At 47.1% G+C, this 15,918-nt stretch overlaps 1 protein-coding gene across 1 annotated transcript in view; it reads right to left on the reverse strand.

Annotated features, from left to right (window-relative positions):
- The window catches only part of SGPP1 (sphingosine-1-phosphate phosphatase 1), a 41,027-nt gene extending 39,959 nt beyond the window's left edge, over positions 1-1,068 (reverse strand). The window contains exon 1 of the mRNA XM_089687494.1: positions 413-1,068. Within this exon, the coding sequence (XP_089543620.1) occupies positions 413-973 (561 nt within the window). The 5' untranslated portion in view covers positions 974-1,068. The remainder of the gene's footprint in view (positions 1-412) is intronic.
- Positions 1,069-15,918: the final 14,850 nt, after the last annotated feature.

A 15,918-nucleotide genomic window follows, 5' to 3' on the forward strand; every position in this document is an offset into this window, starting at 1 on the left:
GTGTCCCCCCCACCTCCCGTGGTGGCGGCAGCAGGCCTCCCCGTCTTACCTGCCACCGTCCGAGGGTGAGAAGGAGAGGGGGATGTGGCCACTGTTGGTGCTTTGGCCCTGTTCTCTCTATGAAGAGGGTGATGGATGTGGCCCCTGTTCTCTCTATGAAGAGGGTGGTGGATGTGGCCCCTGATCTCTCTATGAACATGGTTGGGGATGTGGCCCGATTTCTCTATGAATATGGTTGGGGATGTGGCCCCCGTGGTGGTGGCGGGGCCCTCTGTCTTACCTGCCACCGTCTGAGGGTAAGAAGGAAGAGGGAGAGGGGGGTGTGGCCCCTGATGGTGCTTTGGCCCCTGTTCTCTCTATGAATATGGTGGTGGATGTGGCCCCTGGTGGTGTATGTGGGCCCCGGTCTTACCTGCCACCGTCCGAGGGAGAGGATGAGGAGGGAGAGGGGGATGGCGGTGCCGGACATGGCATGTGTGGAGGGCATGCCGTACTCGGAGTTGTAGAAGACCTCCATCTTGATGACGGGCGGGGAGGGGGGTCGGGGCAGGCGGATGACATCCTTGGTACACTGGCCCAGGTACATCACCCACACCCAGATGACGATCACCCTCCGGCCCACGTACGGGTCCACATTCCAGATCCAGAACGGGAAGAAGGAGATGTAGAAGAGCTCGTTGCCCAGCTCGGTGCCGATGGAGAAGAGGTAATAGAGGAGCCGGTTCCGGATGATGAAGTTCTGACCCTCCTCCCCGGTCAAGGAGTTCCGCCGCTGCGCCTGCTTCTCCTCACCCCGCCGCTGGGAGGCAGTACCGTTCCCCACCCCATTGGGATGACAGTCCGTCTTCTTCTCCTCCTCGGGCGCCCTCTGCACCCCGCACAGCCGCTGGAAGGCGGCCACCTTCTCCGGGTCCTGCAGGGAGTGGGAGAGCCGCTGCAGCCCAGTGAACGCCGCCGCCATGGCGTCCCGCATCCCTCCCGGCTGTCCGTCCAGCCCGCCCGCCGGGCACAATCTCAGCCTCAGCTCCGGCCTCGCCACACAGCGGACTGTGACTGAAGGAGGAGGAGTGGGCGGGGGGCAGGCGTCATGTGACCGGAGGAGGGCGGGCTGGCGCTAGTACCTCAGGTTGTGTCTTTCAGCTTCAGCCTGCGATGTGACAGAGATGACAGAGGGCGGACTATCGTGATATGTGTAGAATGTCGTCCACGTATACCAATAAAAGCTGCTTGTACGGTCCTTGTCTCCAGTACTCCTCACTCTTCACCAATAAGTCCCCCCACATAAGAAGTTCCAACACATACATGTGCTGCTGGTCACTTTGTGGCAGTGATGTCACCACCACCAGCGATTTACAGCGACTTGTAGCCAGCGATATAATGGCTGTAGTCACCAAGGCCCCATACATGCTGCATTTTTCCTCTCAGAACATGACAGGAAAATGTCTAATATTTGCATGCGTTTGGAAGCATACAAGTGTAAATGCATTCTATTGGGGAGAACACATGTATTCCAGCCAATGGAATCAATTTACATGCATAAATGCACATGTATGTGCGTTTGCGTGTGAATTATGCTCCAAACGCAGGTATGGGGCCTTTTTTTTTTAACCCCTGAATGCAGCAAACAAAGACACATAGACACAAATGGCTGTATTTAGATATACTGTGGTGCTGGAGTAAGGCCTCAATCACACGGCCATAACACGGCTGGAAACATTGCACTGATAAATTGGCAAGGGACAAGAGTTTGTGCGTTAGGCCTCATTCACACGAAATCTGCATGGGATACAGTTCTTGATGGCAGAGCTAATAAAAGATCTTGTGTGAAATGCACACCTAAGGTACTCGCAAGTAAACGCATTTAGATCCGTACAGCATTTAGATGTAGAGAGAAAACAGGTGGCGCACACACCTAGTGCATTATCCAAGGTTTATTGTAGGAGTGAAAGAATAATAAAAACATACTCACAGACGAAGCATGTATCTAAAAAGCATAGAAAAATGACAATGGCCACAACGGCAGGCAAGGTGTTCTCACTGTCAGTGCGGTCAAATTTCTGACGCGTTTCGGGGACGAATCCCTTTCCTCAGAGCTGATGACCAACCTCTGTTGCTGATGTATGATGAATGGAAAGTAAGAGCCTTTTCTGTTGATGCCTCAACGAGGACTCAACGAGGCATCAACAGCAAGGCTCTTACTTTCCATTCATCATACATCATCATCAGAGGTTGGTCATCAGCTCTGAGGAAAGGGATTCGTCCCTGAAACGCGTCAGCCATTTGGCCGCACTGACAGTGAGAACACCTTGCCTGCCGTTGTGGCCATTGTCATTTTTCTATGCTTTTTAGATACATGCTTCGTCTGTGAGTATGTTTTTATTATTCTTTCACTCCTACAATAAACCTTGGATAATGCACTAGGTGTGTGTGCCACCTGTTTTCTCTCTATCCAGTGGCTGATTTCCCCGTCTGAGGAGGGCTGCACCCCTGAAGCATTTCCTTTGGTTGTCGCTGTCCTGGTACCCTTGGCTTCCCTTTTGGCTGTGCATATCCTGAGGCGCTGGAGAGTACATACGATAGCATTTAGATGTGTTCAATAGACCCAGGCAATTCATTTCATTCCGAATCCGAAATCCGAGGAATTTTTCATTCTTTGGAAATTTGGAAGTTTCTGAATTATTATTATTCAGGATTTATATAGCGCCAGCAGTTTGCTCAGCGCTGTACAATATAACGGGAGACAATACAGCAGCAATACAGTTCAATACAAGATGGATAGGAGGGCCTGATCCTTGGAGCTTACAATCTAAGAGTAACAAATGTAACCACTTGCCCTCCAGGGGATTTACCCCCCTTCCTGACCAGGCCATTTTTTGTGTTACGGCGCTGCGTTACTTTGCCAATTGCGCGGTCATCCAACGCTGCACCCAAATTAAATTTACATCCTTTTTTACCCACAAATAGAGCTTTCTTTCAGTAATATTTGATCGCCTGTGCGGTTTTTAATTTTTGGCGCTATAAACAAAAAGGACAAACAATTTTGGGAAAAAACCTATATTTTTTACTTTTTGCTATTAAACCTTTTTGCTATGTCCAATAAAAAATAATTAAAAATCAAATTTCATCATAAATTTAGGGCAAAATGTATTCTGCTACATGTCTTTGCTAAAAAAAAAATCCCAATACGTGTAAATTAATTTGTTTACGTGAAAGTTGTTGCATGTGCAAATGGCGGTATAGATACTGGATTTTTTCTTTTTTTTTTACAATCAGCGACTTATTGCGGGACTGCGGGGCCATTCTGACACTGGGGGGAACATCCACCTGACATCCCCAGTGACACCAATACAGTGATCAGTTCCAATAAAAAGCACTGACACTGTATTAATGGCACTGGGCAGGAAGGGGTTAACACGAGGGGCAATCAAAGGGTTAACTGTGTGCGGTTTACTATGGGGCTGTGCGTGTGCTTTCCACTGTAAGTACACTGCTTTGTATGGCTCTGGAGAGCCATACAAAGCAGTGTGCTGGAGCTGACAGGGGAGAGAACTGTATTGTTTAATTTCAGTTCTCTCCCCTGTCAGTAATACTCGGCGATCACCGGATGACGGCAAGTAATCACCAGCCAGGACCCGGTGATTGACAGCCGAGGCTGCGAACGGCGCCGTGGCCCTACCCGGAAATGCAAAATTGGTTTAACGCACACTACTGCCTCCCTGTAGCAGTATTTCTGCTATAGTGCGGCAGGAAAGCGGTTAAGCAAATCCAAAGTAATGAAACAATATTTCATCCGAAATTCGAATTGAATTTGAAAACAGAATCAAATTTGAAAACAAATTCAAAATATAAACATATTGCTGAATATCACTGATTTCCTTCAAAGACTGTGTGTGTTGGTGTTAGAATATAGCCATCTTCCAAAATTCAAATTTCGAAAAGAATAGAATAAAACAAAATAGAATAGTAAATACAATAAATGAATAGACTATGTTATTTATTTATTTATTTCAGGTACTTATATAGCGCCGTCAATTTACGCAGCGCTTTACACATATATATTGTACATTCACATTGGTCCCTAACCCCCAAGGGGCGTACAATCTAAGATCCCTAACTATAACAGAAAATAAAAGAATAGAATACAATAGAAAATAAAGGAACAGAAAGTAAAGGAATAGAAAATAATGGAACAGATTTGAATAGAATAGAAATATATGTAAAGATATAGCCGGCAACACGATCATTTCTTCATAAACGATCTTTATTAGTACAACATGGACATGATATGATCCATAAAACTAACGTGTTTCGATCAAAGCCCTCCTCAAAGCATACGTATAAGTAGACGTGTTGTACTAATAAAGACTGTTTATGAAGAAGTGATCGTGTTGCTCCCAATATCTTTACTTATATTTCTATTCTATTCAAATGTATTTCATTATTTTCTATTATATTATTTTCTATTATATTCTATTATTTTATTTTCTATTCTATTATTTTATTGTATATACTATTCTATTTTGTTTTATTCTATTCTTTTCAAGCGCCGATCCCCCAATCCCATTTTGCCAATATACCGTAGCAGTAGAGCTTGGGTGAGTTGTCTGGATAGAATAGAAATATAGCTGTGTTCCAAAATTCGATTGTTGAAAAGAATAGAATAAAGCAGAAAATAATATAGTAAAATAGAATAGAAAATAAACGAATAGAATAGAGTAAAACAGAACAGAATAGAAAGCAAAAGAATAGAATAAAATAGAGTAGAAAATAAGGGAATAAAATAGAAAACAAAATAATAGAATGTAACAGAATAGAGTAAAACAGAACAGAATAGAAAATTAAAGAATAGAATAAAGTAGAATTGAAAATAAGGCAATATAACAGAAAATAGAAGAGAAAAGTAAAAAATGAGTAGATTAGAATAATGTCACCTTAAAATTTTGAAAAGAATAGAAAATAAAAACTGAATAAAATGGAAAATAAAAGAATAGAATAAAATTAAATAGAAAATAAAGGAATGGAATAGAAAATAACAGAACAGAAAAAAACAATAGAATAGTAAGAATATAACCGTCTTCTGAAATTTGAATTTCAAATAGAATAAATTTGAATGCCAAGTCGATTCTTTTTGATTCGGTCGAATTGGAATTAGAAAATTAATAAAACAAAACAAGTTCCAAAAATGGGCGATTTCAGTGCGGTAAAGTGGAGCTAAACTCTGTCATACTCACCTATTCTTCAATGGTCCAACGTCCCCTGCTGGCGCTGGCATCTTCTACCCGGCTTCTCCTGGGTGCCAGGCTGCGGCTGTCTTCATTGGCCGTCGCGGGGTGAAATCACTGTGTAGGAGTGCAGTGATCCCGGCACACAGGCACTGGGTCAGAATGTAAGGCTCCATGTACACGGGACATTTGGAAAACACTTCTGAATGATGGAAACTGACTGCTGGAAAACGTAGGTTAAAAAACGTCTGTTTAGCCGCGTTTGCATACCGCGTTCATGCGCATTTACTTTTAAAAGCATTTTTTAAAGATAGGAGACCTTCCAAAATGCCCAGAATGCACTGAAAAACAGTACAAAATTAACTATTTTAGACATTTTGAGAGAAATAGAGAGAGCAGAAGCAGAGAGATCAGTATGTGTTGAGATGACCTGTCTGTTCTGGTTGTATGCACTATGGATCCCATCATGAGCATAATGCAGCACGTTCTGCCATTTTGTCCTTCATGCGAAACCTGGAACTGACTGCGCTGGTGTACCGTGTCCATTTGAATACATGGAAAACACTTTGCATGCATTTCTGATGATGAAAAAAGGCTCTGGACAGCATCTGGATATGGAACAGTTAAAAAACGCTTCTAAACGCAAACGTTTATAAACCCAGTTAGCCGCATTTACATGTGTTTACAAGTTTTGAAGTTTAAAAGGCTGATAAAATCTACTCCTGAACGCAAGTTTGGTGCGTTCAAAAAAACAACTGTAAACTCAACTGCCTGTAAACGACTGTGTGTAAATGGACACATAGGAAAATATTAGGGAGAGTTCAGGGGCTGCTGAAAAAAATGCAGAAAAGCTCCTGAACGTCAGTTTAGCAGCTGCAGTGTACATGAGACCTAAATTGAGCTCAGTGTACTTTCCTAAGAAGGCTGCAAGCAGGCAGGTAGGTTTCTTCCATAGCATGTCTCTTCTGCAAGTCTGCAAGAGCCTGCCTGTTCGCAGTTTTTGAAGGCAGGACTTTAGTTCCACTTTGACCTAAATGACAGCACAGGACTGATAATAGTTTTTGTTATAGTGCAGAGATATGGGGATTAATCTGTGTGATGGAAACGCTGAACGTCTGTGGAAAGATATGTTAAAACTGAAATCATTCTACAAGGCAAGAAAGAGCAGCTAACACATCAACTGATACAAGCTGATAACAAATTAGCAACAAAAGTGGAGCGCTAGATATATAAATATATCACTCTACAATATGTTCAACTATATATCTAAAGAAAAAACAAAATCATGCATAAATATTCAACAATGAATCGTCCTCCACCCAGTGTGAAATACGGAAAATCCAAATGAAATAGTCCTTAAAAGTGCAAAAGGGAATGGCTGTGAAAACAAGAAAGTTTCAGGGACAACAAAATAGTCTCAACATGAACCCGTGCCAGAAGGATAAACTGTATAAGGACACCACTCCAGAGCACCTTCAGCATTCAATCCAACACATGGATCAATTTGGCCTCTAAATTATAAGAAGTCAAGATACGCTCGTATCACAAGGATCGTGCTATTCAGCAGATAGATGGCATCCTTATATGTCGGCTCCCATCATTCCAAAGAAACAAATGCCACCGTATTGGGGCAGCACAGTGGCTAAATGGTTAGCACTTCCGCCTATCAGTACTAAGGTCATTGGTTTGAATCCCAACCACAGCACCACCTGCCTGGAGTTTGCATGTTCTCCCTGTGCCTGCGTGGGTTTCCTCCCACACTCTAAAGACATGCAGGTGTGTTAATTGTCTCCTGTCTAAATTGGCCCTAGTATGTGTATGTATGAATGTGAGTTAGGACCTTAGATTGTATGCCCCTTAAGGGTTAGGGTCTGATGTGAATGTACAATATATATGTGAAGTGCTCTATAAATTGATGGCACTATATAAGTACCTGTAATAAATAAATAAATAAATAAATATTAATGGAGATACAGCCAGAAAACCACATAGTGTAAATCCATAAAATTCCAATAGTTAAAATAATGCAATTATACTCACAAACATGAAAACATATGCACATATAAATTCAATACTTAGGCACAGGTCACTTCCAGGATTTTGGCTGTGTGATGGCATCACAAACATTGGCTCCGTCCTACGTGTTTCATCATAACCAACGTCATCTGGGGCATGGATTTCTGCAGAAGGACCTACCTAGAAACAACCAAATATATTTTGGTCCATAGATGATGCTTTTTTTTTTCCTTAACCATCAAGTTGAGCGGAAAAAAAAATGATTCGATTCCCCCATCAACACACTTGGTGTTGATAGGGAAATCCCTCCCATGGAGATATTGTATTCTGACAGAGGGGAGATTTCTCCACCTTCAGAATACGATGATCACTGTTGTCAGCTATAGCTTGCGGCACTGATCGAGCGAAAAAAAATGCAACATACTGGCTGTACAATAGTCGACGGAGAGATCAACCTGTACAACCTGCCTGCCCATAGATGGATCGAAGTTTGACCAATCCCTGCTGAATTGGCTGAATTTCGATCCACCTAAGGCCATAGTTGGAGAGCTCCAACACTCGACAATCAGATCTCCTTGGTATTCTATTGAGTCCACATACATCTGAGTGATATGCTGTCACTCAATGCCCAGAAAAAGTACAGAAGCTTCTTTGAGGTATGATCGGGCATTTGGCCCCCAAAGACTTTAATAGGTACACCTAATAAATGCCTGATTTTGCTCCTAACAACCATCTCCTCCTCCTGGTATCCTGCTTTCCACTGGCTAAAAAACAAAAATTCTCAGGCTTTAAAATGAATGAAAAACGTGCATACAGATGTGCAAAAGATGGCCGAATATGTCCAAAGACAGCGGCAAAGTAGCTAAACGTGACCTCAGACATGAGATGCAATCTAGCCAGAACCATTGGCAAGGAAGAATATACTGCACCAATAATTTATGAACGGGAGATTATTTCCTTGTAATTAAAGCATTCGTTTTTCATTTTTGCTTTTAATGACATCTCCCCTCACAGGTCCATTGTGTTGTTAAAGGAAAAGAATTTAATTTGCCAAACAGAGAAATAATGTTAAAGCCGGCCATAGATAGTTCAAACCATGTATGGGCAGGCTGAATTGATCAATGGCTCGATCGATCAACTTGGGTACAAGCAGCTTGCTGGATTTCACATGCAATTATAATGACCGTCTTCTCCCGGCAGTGACAGCTCCCCCCCACTCTGGAAGAACACAATGGCTCGGAGGGAGGGATTCCCCCATCAACACCTGTGGTTGCAGGAAAGAAATATGCTCTGTGCATAACCTGCCTAATTGTGCAGTTAATTATATGTCTCGGAGATTAACAGACCTGGCTTGCCTTCATCTTTGTGTAAATTTTCAAGGAATGCTATAAATGCTGAAGTGGATGGAGCAGGATAGAGATGGGATCGGGTTTCAGAACGTTCCTCTGCACGGTACAGAGGCGCACACACTGCACTGATGATGGCCAACAAGCCTGAAGCAGCTGTGTGCAATTTGGAGTAAATGGGTTGGTTGTTTGTGGGACCTAAAAATTATTTACATGGCCTAATCCACCATCCTTAACTGCTTCTGCGCCGCCCTATAGCGGAAATACAGCTACAGGGCAGCACAGGTGTGCAAAATCACATATATATATATATATATATATATATATATATATATATGTGATTTTGTAGTTCTCGGTAGGGGGCGCGCACGCGCCCTACCCGCGCCTCCATTAATGGCCTCGGCTGTCACTCACCTGGTCCCGGCCAGTGATTCCCAGCTGGCACCCAGCGATCTCCGAGTATAAACAACACAGATCTCTCCCCTGTCAGCTCCTGCTCACTGCTTTGTATGGCATCCCTAGGCAGGTGCAGGAGGCGCGCGCCGCACCGGGTGACACCTATCGCATGGGGTGACACTGGACCCGCTCCACAAAAAGGTAAGTTTTAAAGCAAGCCAACGATCCCCGCAGGATGGATCGGATCTGCGGATTGAGAAGCATAATGGATCGGACTCTGATCCATTATGCTCAATCCGCAGACCCGATTCATCCTGCAGGGATCATTGGAGGGGTGACACTAAGTGGTACCGCACCAGGTGACACCAACCCTAGGGATGCCTGTGCACACAGTTAACCTTTTGATCGCTCCACATGTTAACCCCTTCCTGCCCAGTGCCATTAGTACAGTGTCAGTGCTTTTTATGAGCACTGATCACTGTATTGGTGTCACTGGGGATGTCAGTGACACCAAGTCAGTTCCCCCCCCCCCAGTGTCAGAATGCCCGCCGCCGAAGTCGCTGATCGCCGCAATTACTAGTAAAAAAAATTCCAGTATATATACCGCCATTTGTAAACACAATAACTTTCACGAAAACTAGTTAATTTACACATATTGGGATTTTTTTTAGCAAAGACTTGTAGCAGAATACATTTTGGCCGACATTTATGACAAAATTTGATTTTTAAATTTGTTTTACTAGACATGTTTAGTAGCAAAAAGTCAAAAACATTGTTTTTTTTTTCAAAATTATCTATATATTTTTGTTTATAGCGCAATAAATTAAAAGCCTGCAGGGGCAATCAAATGCCACTGAAAGAAAGCTCTATTTTTGGGGAAAAAGGGACGTAAATTTCATTTTGTTACAGTGTTGCATGACCGTGCAATTGTCAGTGAAAGTAACCCAGCGCCGTAACGCAAAAAATGGCCTGGTCAGGAAGGGGTGAATCCCCTGGAGGGCAAGTGGTTAACAGAAGAGCAGACCCGTATTTTCTAATTTGTGATGGAAGTGTTGATGTGTAAATACTTTCCATATTAGGAAGGTTGCATAGTGGTTAACAATGGTTTAGCAGAGGGCTTTTTGGTTCCTTTTGGCCAACCTCTCCTTATCCTGACAAGTTATATTCATTATATTAGGCTCATATAAGCTGTACATTGATTGTAAACCTCAGACGTGAAATATGAATAAAGTATATACCTCTATAGTGTTTACCTGTCTCAGTTAAGAGCACTAAGTGTCATTTCTGTCTGCTCTTCCATTCATATGCTATCAGAATGAGTCACTTCTGACAAGTTTTCCTGACACCAAGAGAAAAATGGTGACAGGGGAGGAACTTCCAGCAAATTGACACCCTCAGCTCTGTTCCTGTGTGCTGTGTGGAGGGAGGGGTGTCTCTTCCCTCCAATCTGCTCTCGGAGCTCTCCTCACTCAGCTCTGCAGTGTGTAATTTCAGCTGTCCGCCCCTTTTTTTCTGAACTCTCAGACAAGCTTTAAATATTCAGCACTTTGAATGGATGTAGAAAAGAGAATTCTGCAGATAGACAGGTACAATTTATGTAAGAGGATTTGTTTCATCTCTGTGTATCTCCTGAGGCCAGTCACTTCCCTGGGTATATGTAAGGGTGTCAAGGTCCTACCTTTTCCCGGAGGCTATGTTACTCCATGTGCTGGCGTCCATCTTGGATTCTGCTGTGCATGGTGGGAATCCTTTTTATGCCTTCAGGTCTCTGAGGTCCACCCCCCAGAGGGGCATGGCTGATGACATATAAGCCTGTGGCCTGCACATGCTCTTTGCACTTGTGTCTTGTGTCTTGTTGTTACTATTACTCTGTTCTGACTCTCGTGACTCTCCTGGTATTCTGATTCGGCTTGTGACTTGACTATTCTTTGTATTCTCCTTTGATCTGACCCTCTGTTGCTGAACCCGGCTCGTGACCTGTGATTCTCGTCTGCTGTCCTGTACTGTTTTGTCCTGTTGTTGTTGACCCCGGCCTGTCTGACTACTCTTTTGTCTCTTCCACCAGCTACACGCCATTGGCGGCGGCCATTACCGCAGCTGAGGTGTCTCGGGGGCCGCGGCCTGGTTCCTGGCTGCGTCAAGTCCATCCCCACCATCAGGGGCCCTGGTGAAGGGCAGCCTGGGACTTAGACTCCGCGCCCTGAGGGACTTCGGTCTGTGGGTGGTGGTTGTCGTCAGCCAGTGCGTTACATCATTAGGCCTGCCTGTCCGTTCCTCGGCTCCTGCCCTGACATTACACAAGTGCCATGAACCCTGACGGTGCAGGCACGCCTTCGCTCCCAACGCTAGTCGCCAGACTCGATCAACAGGATCACCTGTTGGATCAGTTCGCTCAGGCGTTGCAAACCCTGCTTGCACGCACTGCACACCTTGCTCCTGGTGCTATTAGGCCGGTAGTCACTCCGGTGGTCTCTCCCGCTGCTTCTCTGCCTATTGCGTCCACCACCTCGGCGGTTGCATCAGCGGCATCCAGAGGTATGACTGGCTCTGCCCCTCTTCCACAGCGCTTTGGGGGTGAGCCGAGTCAGTGTCGTGGGTTCCTCAACCAGGTGGGTATTTATTTTGAATTAATACCCCACGCCTTCCCGTCTGAGAGGTCAAAGGTTGGGTTCCTAATTTCACTACTCTCAGACAAGGCCTTGGCCTGGGCAAATCCCTTATGGGAGAGGAACGACCCGGTGATTCAAGATTTTTCCGGTTTTGTCGATGCCTTCCGTAGGGTATTCGACGTACCGGCTCGTTCCGCCTCGGCGGCCAAGCTGCTCATGACCATGCATCAGGGTTCACGGACCGTGGCCGAGTACGCCATAGAGTTTCGTACCCTGGCAGCAGAGGTCGGTTGGAACAATGAGGCTCTGGTGGCTGCGTTTTCCCATGGTCTTTCTGACACACTGAAGGACGAGATTGCAGCTAAGGAACTGCCTGTGGTGTTGGAGGAGCTCATCTCTTTCCTGATCCTGATTGACACCAGGCTCAGGGAGAGGCCTTCACTCAAGGAACGCCTGCGGAGGCCTTCCAATCGACTGGCACCTGCGTTTTCTGTCCCACCCGTTCCTCCCTCTCCTCCCACGCCTCCTGGGGATAGATTGCCTGGTGGTGAGCCCATGCAGCTGGGGTTTGCTCGCCTTTCCGAGGGAGAGCGGGCCGCTCGGCGTCGGGAGGGTCGCTGCCTGTACTGTGGTCTGGGTGGGCACTTTCGGCAGTCCTGTCCGGTCCGTCCGGGAAACGCTCGCACCTGAGATCCTGTCGGGGACAGATCTTGGGTGGAGTCTCCTCGTCCCCGGCGTTCCGCAGAGATAAGCCACTGATCACCGTTGTCCTCTCTTGGGCGGAGGGCTCGGTGACGGCCCAGGCGTTGGTAGATTCTGGGGCCGGCGGGTTGTTTATGGACAGCTCGTTTGCTGCCCAGCACTCCATTCCCCTGCAGGCTCGAGTTACCCCATTGGTTCTCGAGGCGATAGATGGCAGGCCCCTGCAACCACCGCAGGTTACCCACGAGACTGTGCCAGTGGAAGTAGCTATTGGGGCTGTTCACAGGGAGTTGGCCTGTTTCCAGGTGATTTCTTCTCCGCACTATTCGGTGGTTTTGGGGTATCCCTGGCTCCAGATGCACAATCCAACCTTCAATTGGCAAACAGCCGAGATTCTCTCGTGGTCTCCACAGTGTGGGGCCGGGTGCATCCGTGGGCCGGTTAAGGTGTTGTGTGCCTCCTCGGACTCTGCGTTGCCCTCTGATTATGGGGAGTACCGGGACGTGTTTGATAAGGTACGCGCTGGTGCCTTATGACTGCGCCATATCCTTGCAACCTGGTGCCACTCCTCCGCGTGGCAGGGTGTATCCTCTCTCGGTTGCGGAGAATAAGGCCATGGAGGAGTACGTTGCGGATGCGCTTTCCCGGGGGCACATTCGTAAGTCTACTTCCCCAGCAGGTGCGGGCTTTTTCTTTGTTAAGAAGAAGGGTGGTGAATTGAGGCCTTGCATCGATTATAGGGGTCTTAATCGAATCACCACTAAGAATGCCTACCCGATTCCCTTGATTACTGAGTTGTTCGACCGCCTTAAGGGGGCAACAGTCTTTACCAAACTTGACCTTAGGGCGGCGTACAACCTCGTACGGATCAAACAGGGGGATGAGTGGAAGACCGCGTTTAACACCAGAACCGGTCACTACGAATACCTGGTGATGCCCTTCGGGTTGTGTAACGCGCCCGCAGTTTTTCAGGAATTCATAAATTATGTCCTTCGTGACTTGTTGCAGCAGTGCGTGGTAGTTTACTTGGATGACATCCTGGTTTACTCTGCCTCCATGGAGTCCCATATCCAGGATGTCAAGCAGGTGCTGCAACGATTACGTGAGAACGAACTTTTTTGTAAACTTGAGAAGTGCGAATTCCATCGATCCCAAGTTGCCTTTTTAGGCTACATCATTTCTGCGGAGGGATTCTCCATGGACCCTCAGAAGGTTTCGGCGGTTCTGCAGTGGCCTCGTCCCAATGGTCTTCGGCCCATTCAGCGCTTTTTGGGTTTTGCCAACTACTATCGGAAGTTCATCCGGAACTTCTCCACGCTGGCAAAGCCTCTCTCAGACCTAACCAAGAAGGGCAGTAATCCTCACAAGTGGCCACCCAAGGCCATCGTAGCGTTTGAGGCTCTGAAATCCGCCTTCGCGTCAGCTCCGATACTGTCTCATCCCAATCCTGGATTGCCCTTCGTCCTTGAGGTTGATGCATCCGAGACGGGAGTAGGCGCTCTCCTGTCTCAACGTCGGTCGCCCGATGGACCCCTACTTCCCTGTGGGTTCTACTCCAGGAAGCTTTCCTCTGCAGAGTGCAACTACCAGATTGGAGATAGGGAGTTGTTGGCAATCATTCTGGCTCTCAAGGAATGGAGGCACCTGCTCGAGGGCTCCACGGTTCCGGTCCTCGTTCTTACCGATCATAAGAACCTGACTTATCTTACGGAGGCCAAAATATTGACACCCCGCCAGGCCAGATGGGCTCTGTTCTTGTCACGCTTCAACTATGTGGTTTCATATTTGCCTGGTTCCAAGAATGTCAGGGCTGATGCGTTATCACGGCAATACTCTGAGTTGTCCAGGGAAGACTCTGAGCCAATCTCAGTTATTCCTCCAGATCAGATCCTGGCTGCCATTCGCACCAGTCTGACCTCTCCTCTTGGGGAGCAGATTTTGGCGGCTCAATCTGATGCTCCCCCCGGGAAGCCGGAGGGTAGATGTTTTGTACCCGAGGGATTGCGCACCCGCCTGCTGCGTACCTACCATAACGCCAAAACTGCCGGGCATCCGGGGAAGAACCAGCTGTGTTGGGTCGTCTCTCGCTTATTCTGGTGGCCAACCCTCCGTGCCGACATTGCCTTTTATGTAGCGGCATGTTCGATCTGTGCCCAGAATAAGTCTCCACGGCATCTCCCTTTGGGTTTTCTGCAACCCATTCCCAATGGGGAGCGTCCTTGGTCACACCTAGGTATGGACTTTATTGTAGACCTCCCGGTGTCTCGGGGTCATAAGGTCATCCTCATGATCGTCGATCGGTTTTCCAAGATGTGCCATTGCATTCCACTCAGGAAATTACCAACAGCGCAAGAACTGGCCACGGTCTTTTCCAGGGAGATTTTTCGCCTGCATGGGTTGCCTAAGGTGATTGTCTCGGACCGCGGGAGTCAGTTCGTGTCCAGATTCTGGCGCGCCTTCTGCTCCCAGTTGGGTATTAGTCTCTCCTTTTCCTCAGCCTACCACCCGCAGTCCAATGGGGCTGCGGAGCGTTCCAATCAGGCCTTAGAACAATTCCTTCGGTGTTATATTTCAGACCATCAGGACGATTGGGCCGATCTCCTGCCTTGGGCAGAGTTTGCCAGGAACTCGGCGGTCAACTCCTCCTCCGGGATGTTGCCCTTCATGGCCAACTATGGGTTCCAACCCGCGGTATTACCTGAGAGGTTCTCACCACAGGACATTCCGGCTGTGGAGAACAATCTTGCTGCCCTGCGTTCTTCATGGGGGCAGATCCAGAGGGCCTTGAGGGACTCAGCTCAGCGCCAGAAGTTCCAGGCTGATCGCAGACGGTTGCCCGCTCCTTCATACCAGGTCGGCGATCGGGTGTGGTTGTCTACTCGCAACCTCAATCTTCGGGTGCTCACACCCAAACTAGCTCCCCGTTTTGTCGGTCCTTTCCGCATTCTCCGCAAAGTGAATCCGGTGGCCTATGCCCTTGCCCTTCCGTCTGGGATGCGGATCTCCAATATCTTTCATGTTTCCCTGTTGAAACCTCTGATCTGCAATCGCTTCACTACCTCTCTGCCTCGGCCCCGTCCTCTCCGGGTTGACGGTCATGAGGAGTATGAAGTGAGCCGGATTCTGGACTCTCGATTGGTGCGCGGTCAATTACAGTTCCTGGTTCATTGGCGCGGTTATGGTCCTGAGGAGCGTTCCTGGGTTCCTTCCGCGGATGTCCATGCTCCTGCCCTCCTCCGCGCTTTTCATACCCGCTTTCCTCAGAAACCTTTTGTTGAGCCGCGGAGGGGGAGGGGCCCTTGAGGAGGAGGTACTGTCAAGGTCCTACCTTTTCCCTGAGGTTATGTTACTCCATGTGCTGGCGTCCATCTTGGATTCTGCTGTGCATGGTGGGAATCCTTTTTATGCCTTCAGGTCTCTGAGGTCCACCCCCCAGAGGGGCGTGGCTTATGACATATAAGCCTGTGGCCTGCACATGCTCTTTGCACTTGTGTCTTGTGTCTTGTTGTTACTATTACTCTGTTCTGACTCTCGTGACTCTCCTGGTATTCTGATTCGGCTTGTGACTTGACTATTCTTTGTATTCTCCTTTGATCTGACCCTCTGTTGCTGAACCCGGCTCGTGAC

This window comes from Staurois parvus, unplaced genomic scaffold (genome assembly GCF_062004578.1).
Source record: "Staurois parvus isolate SC_StPar_1 unplaced genomic scaffold, SC_StPar_1.0 ptg000426l, whole genome shotgun sequence".
NCBI lineage: Eukaryota > Metazoa > Chordata > Amphibia > Anura > Ranidae > Staurois > Staurois parvus.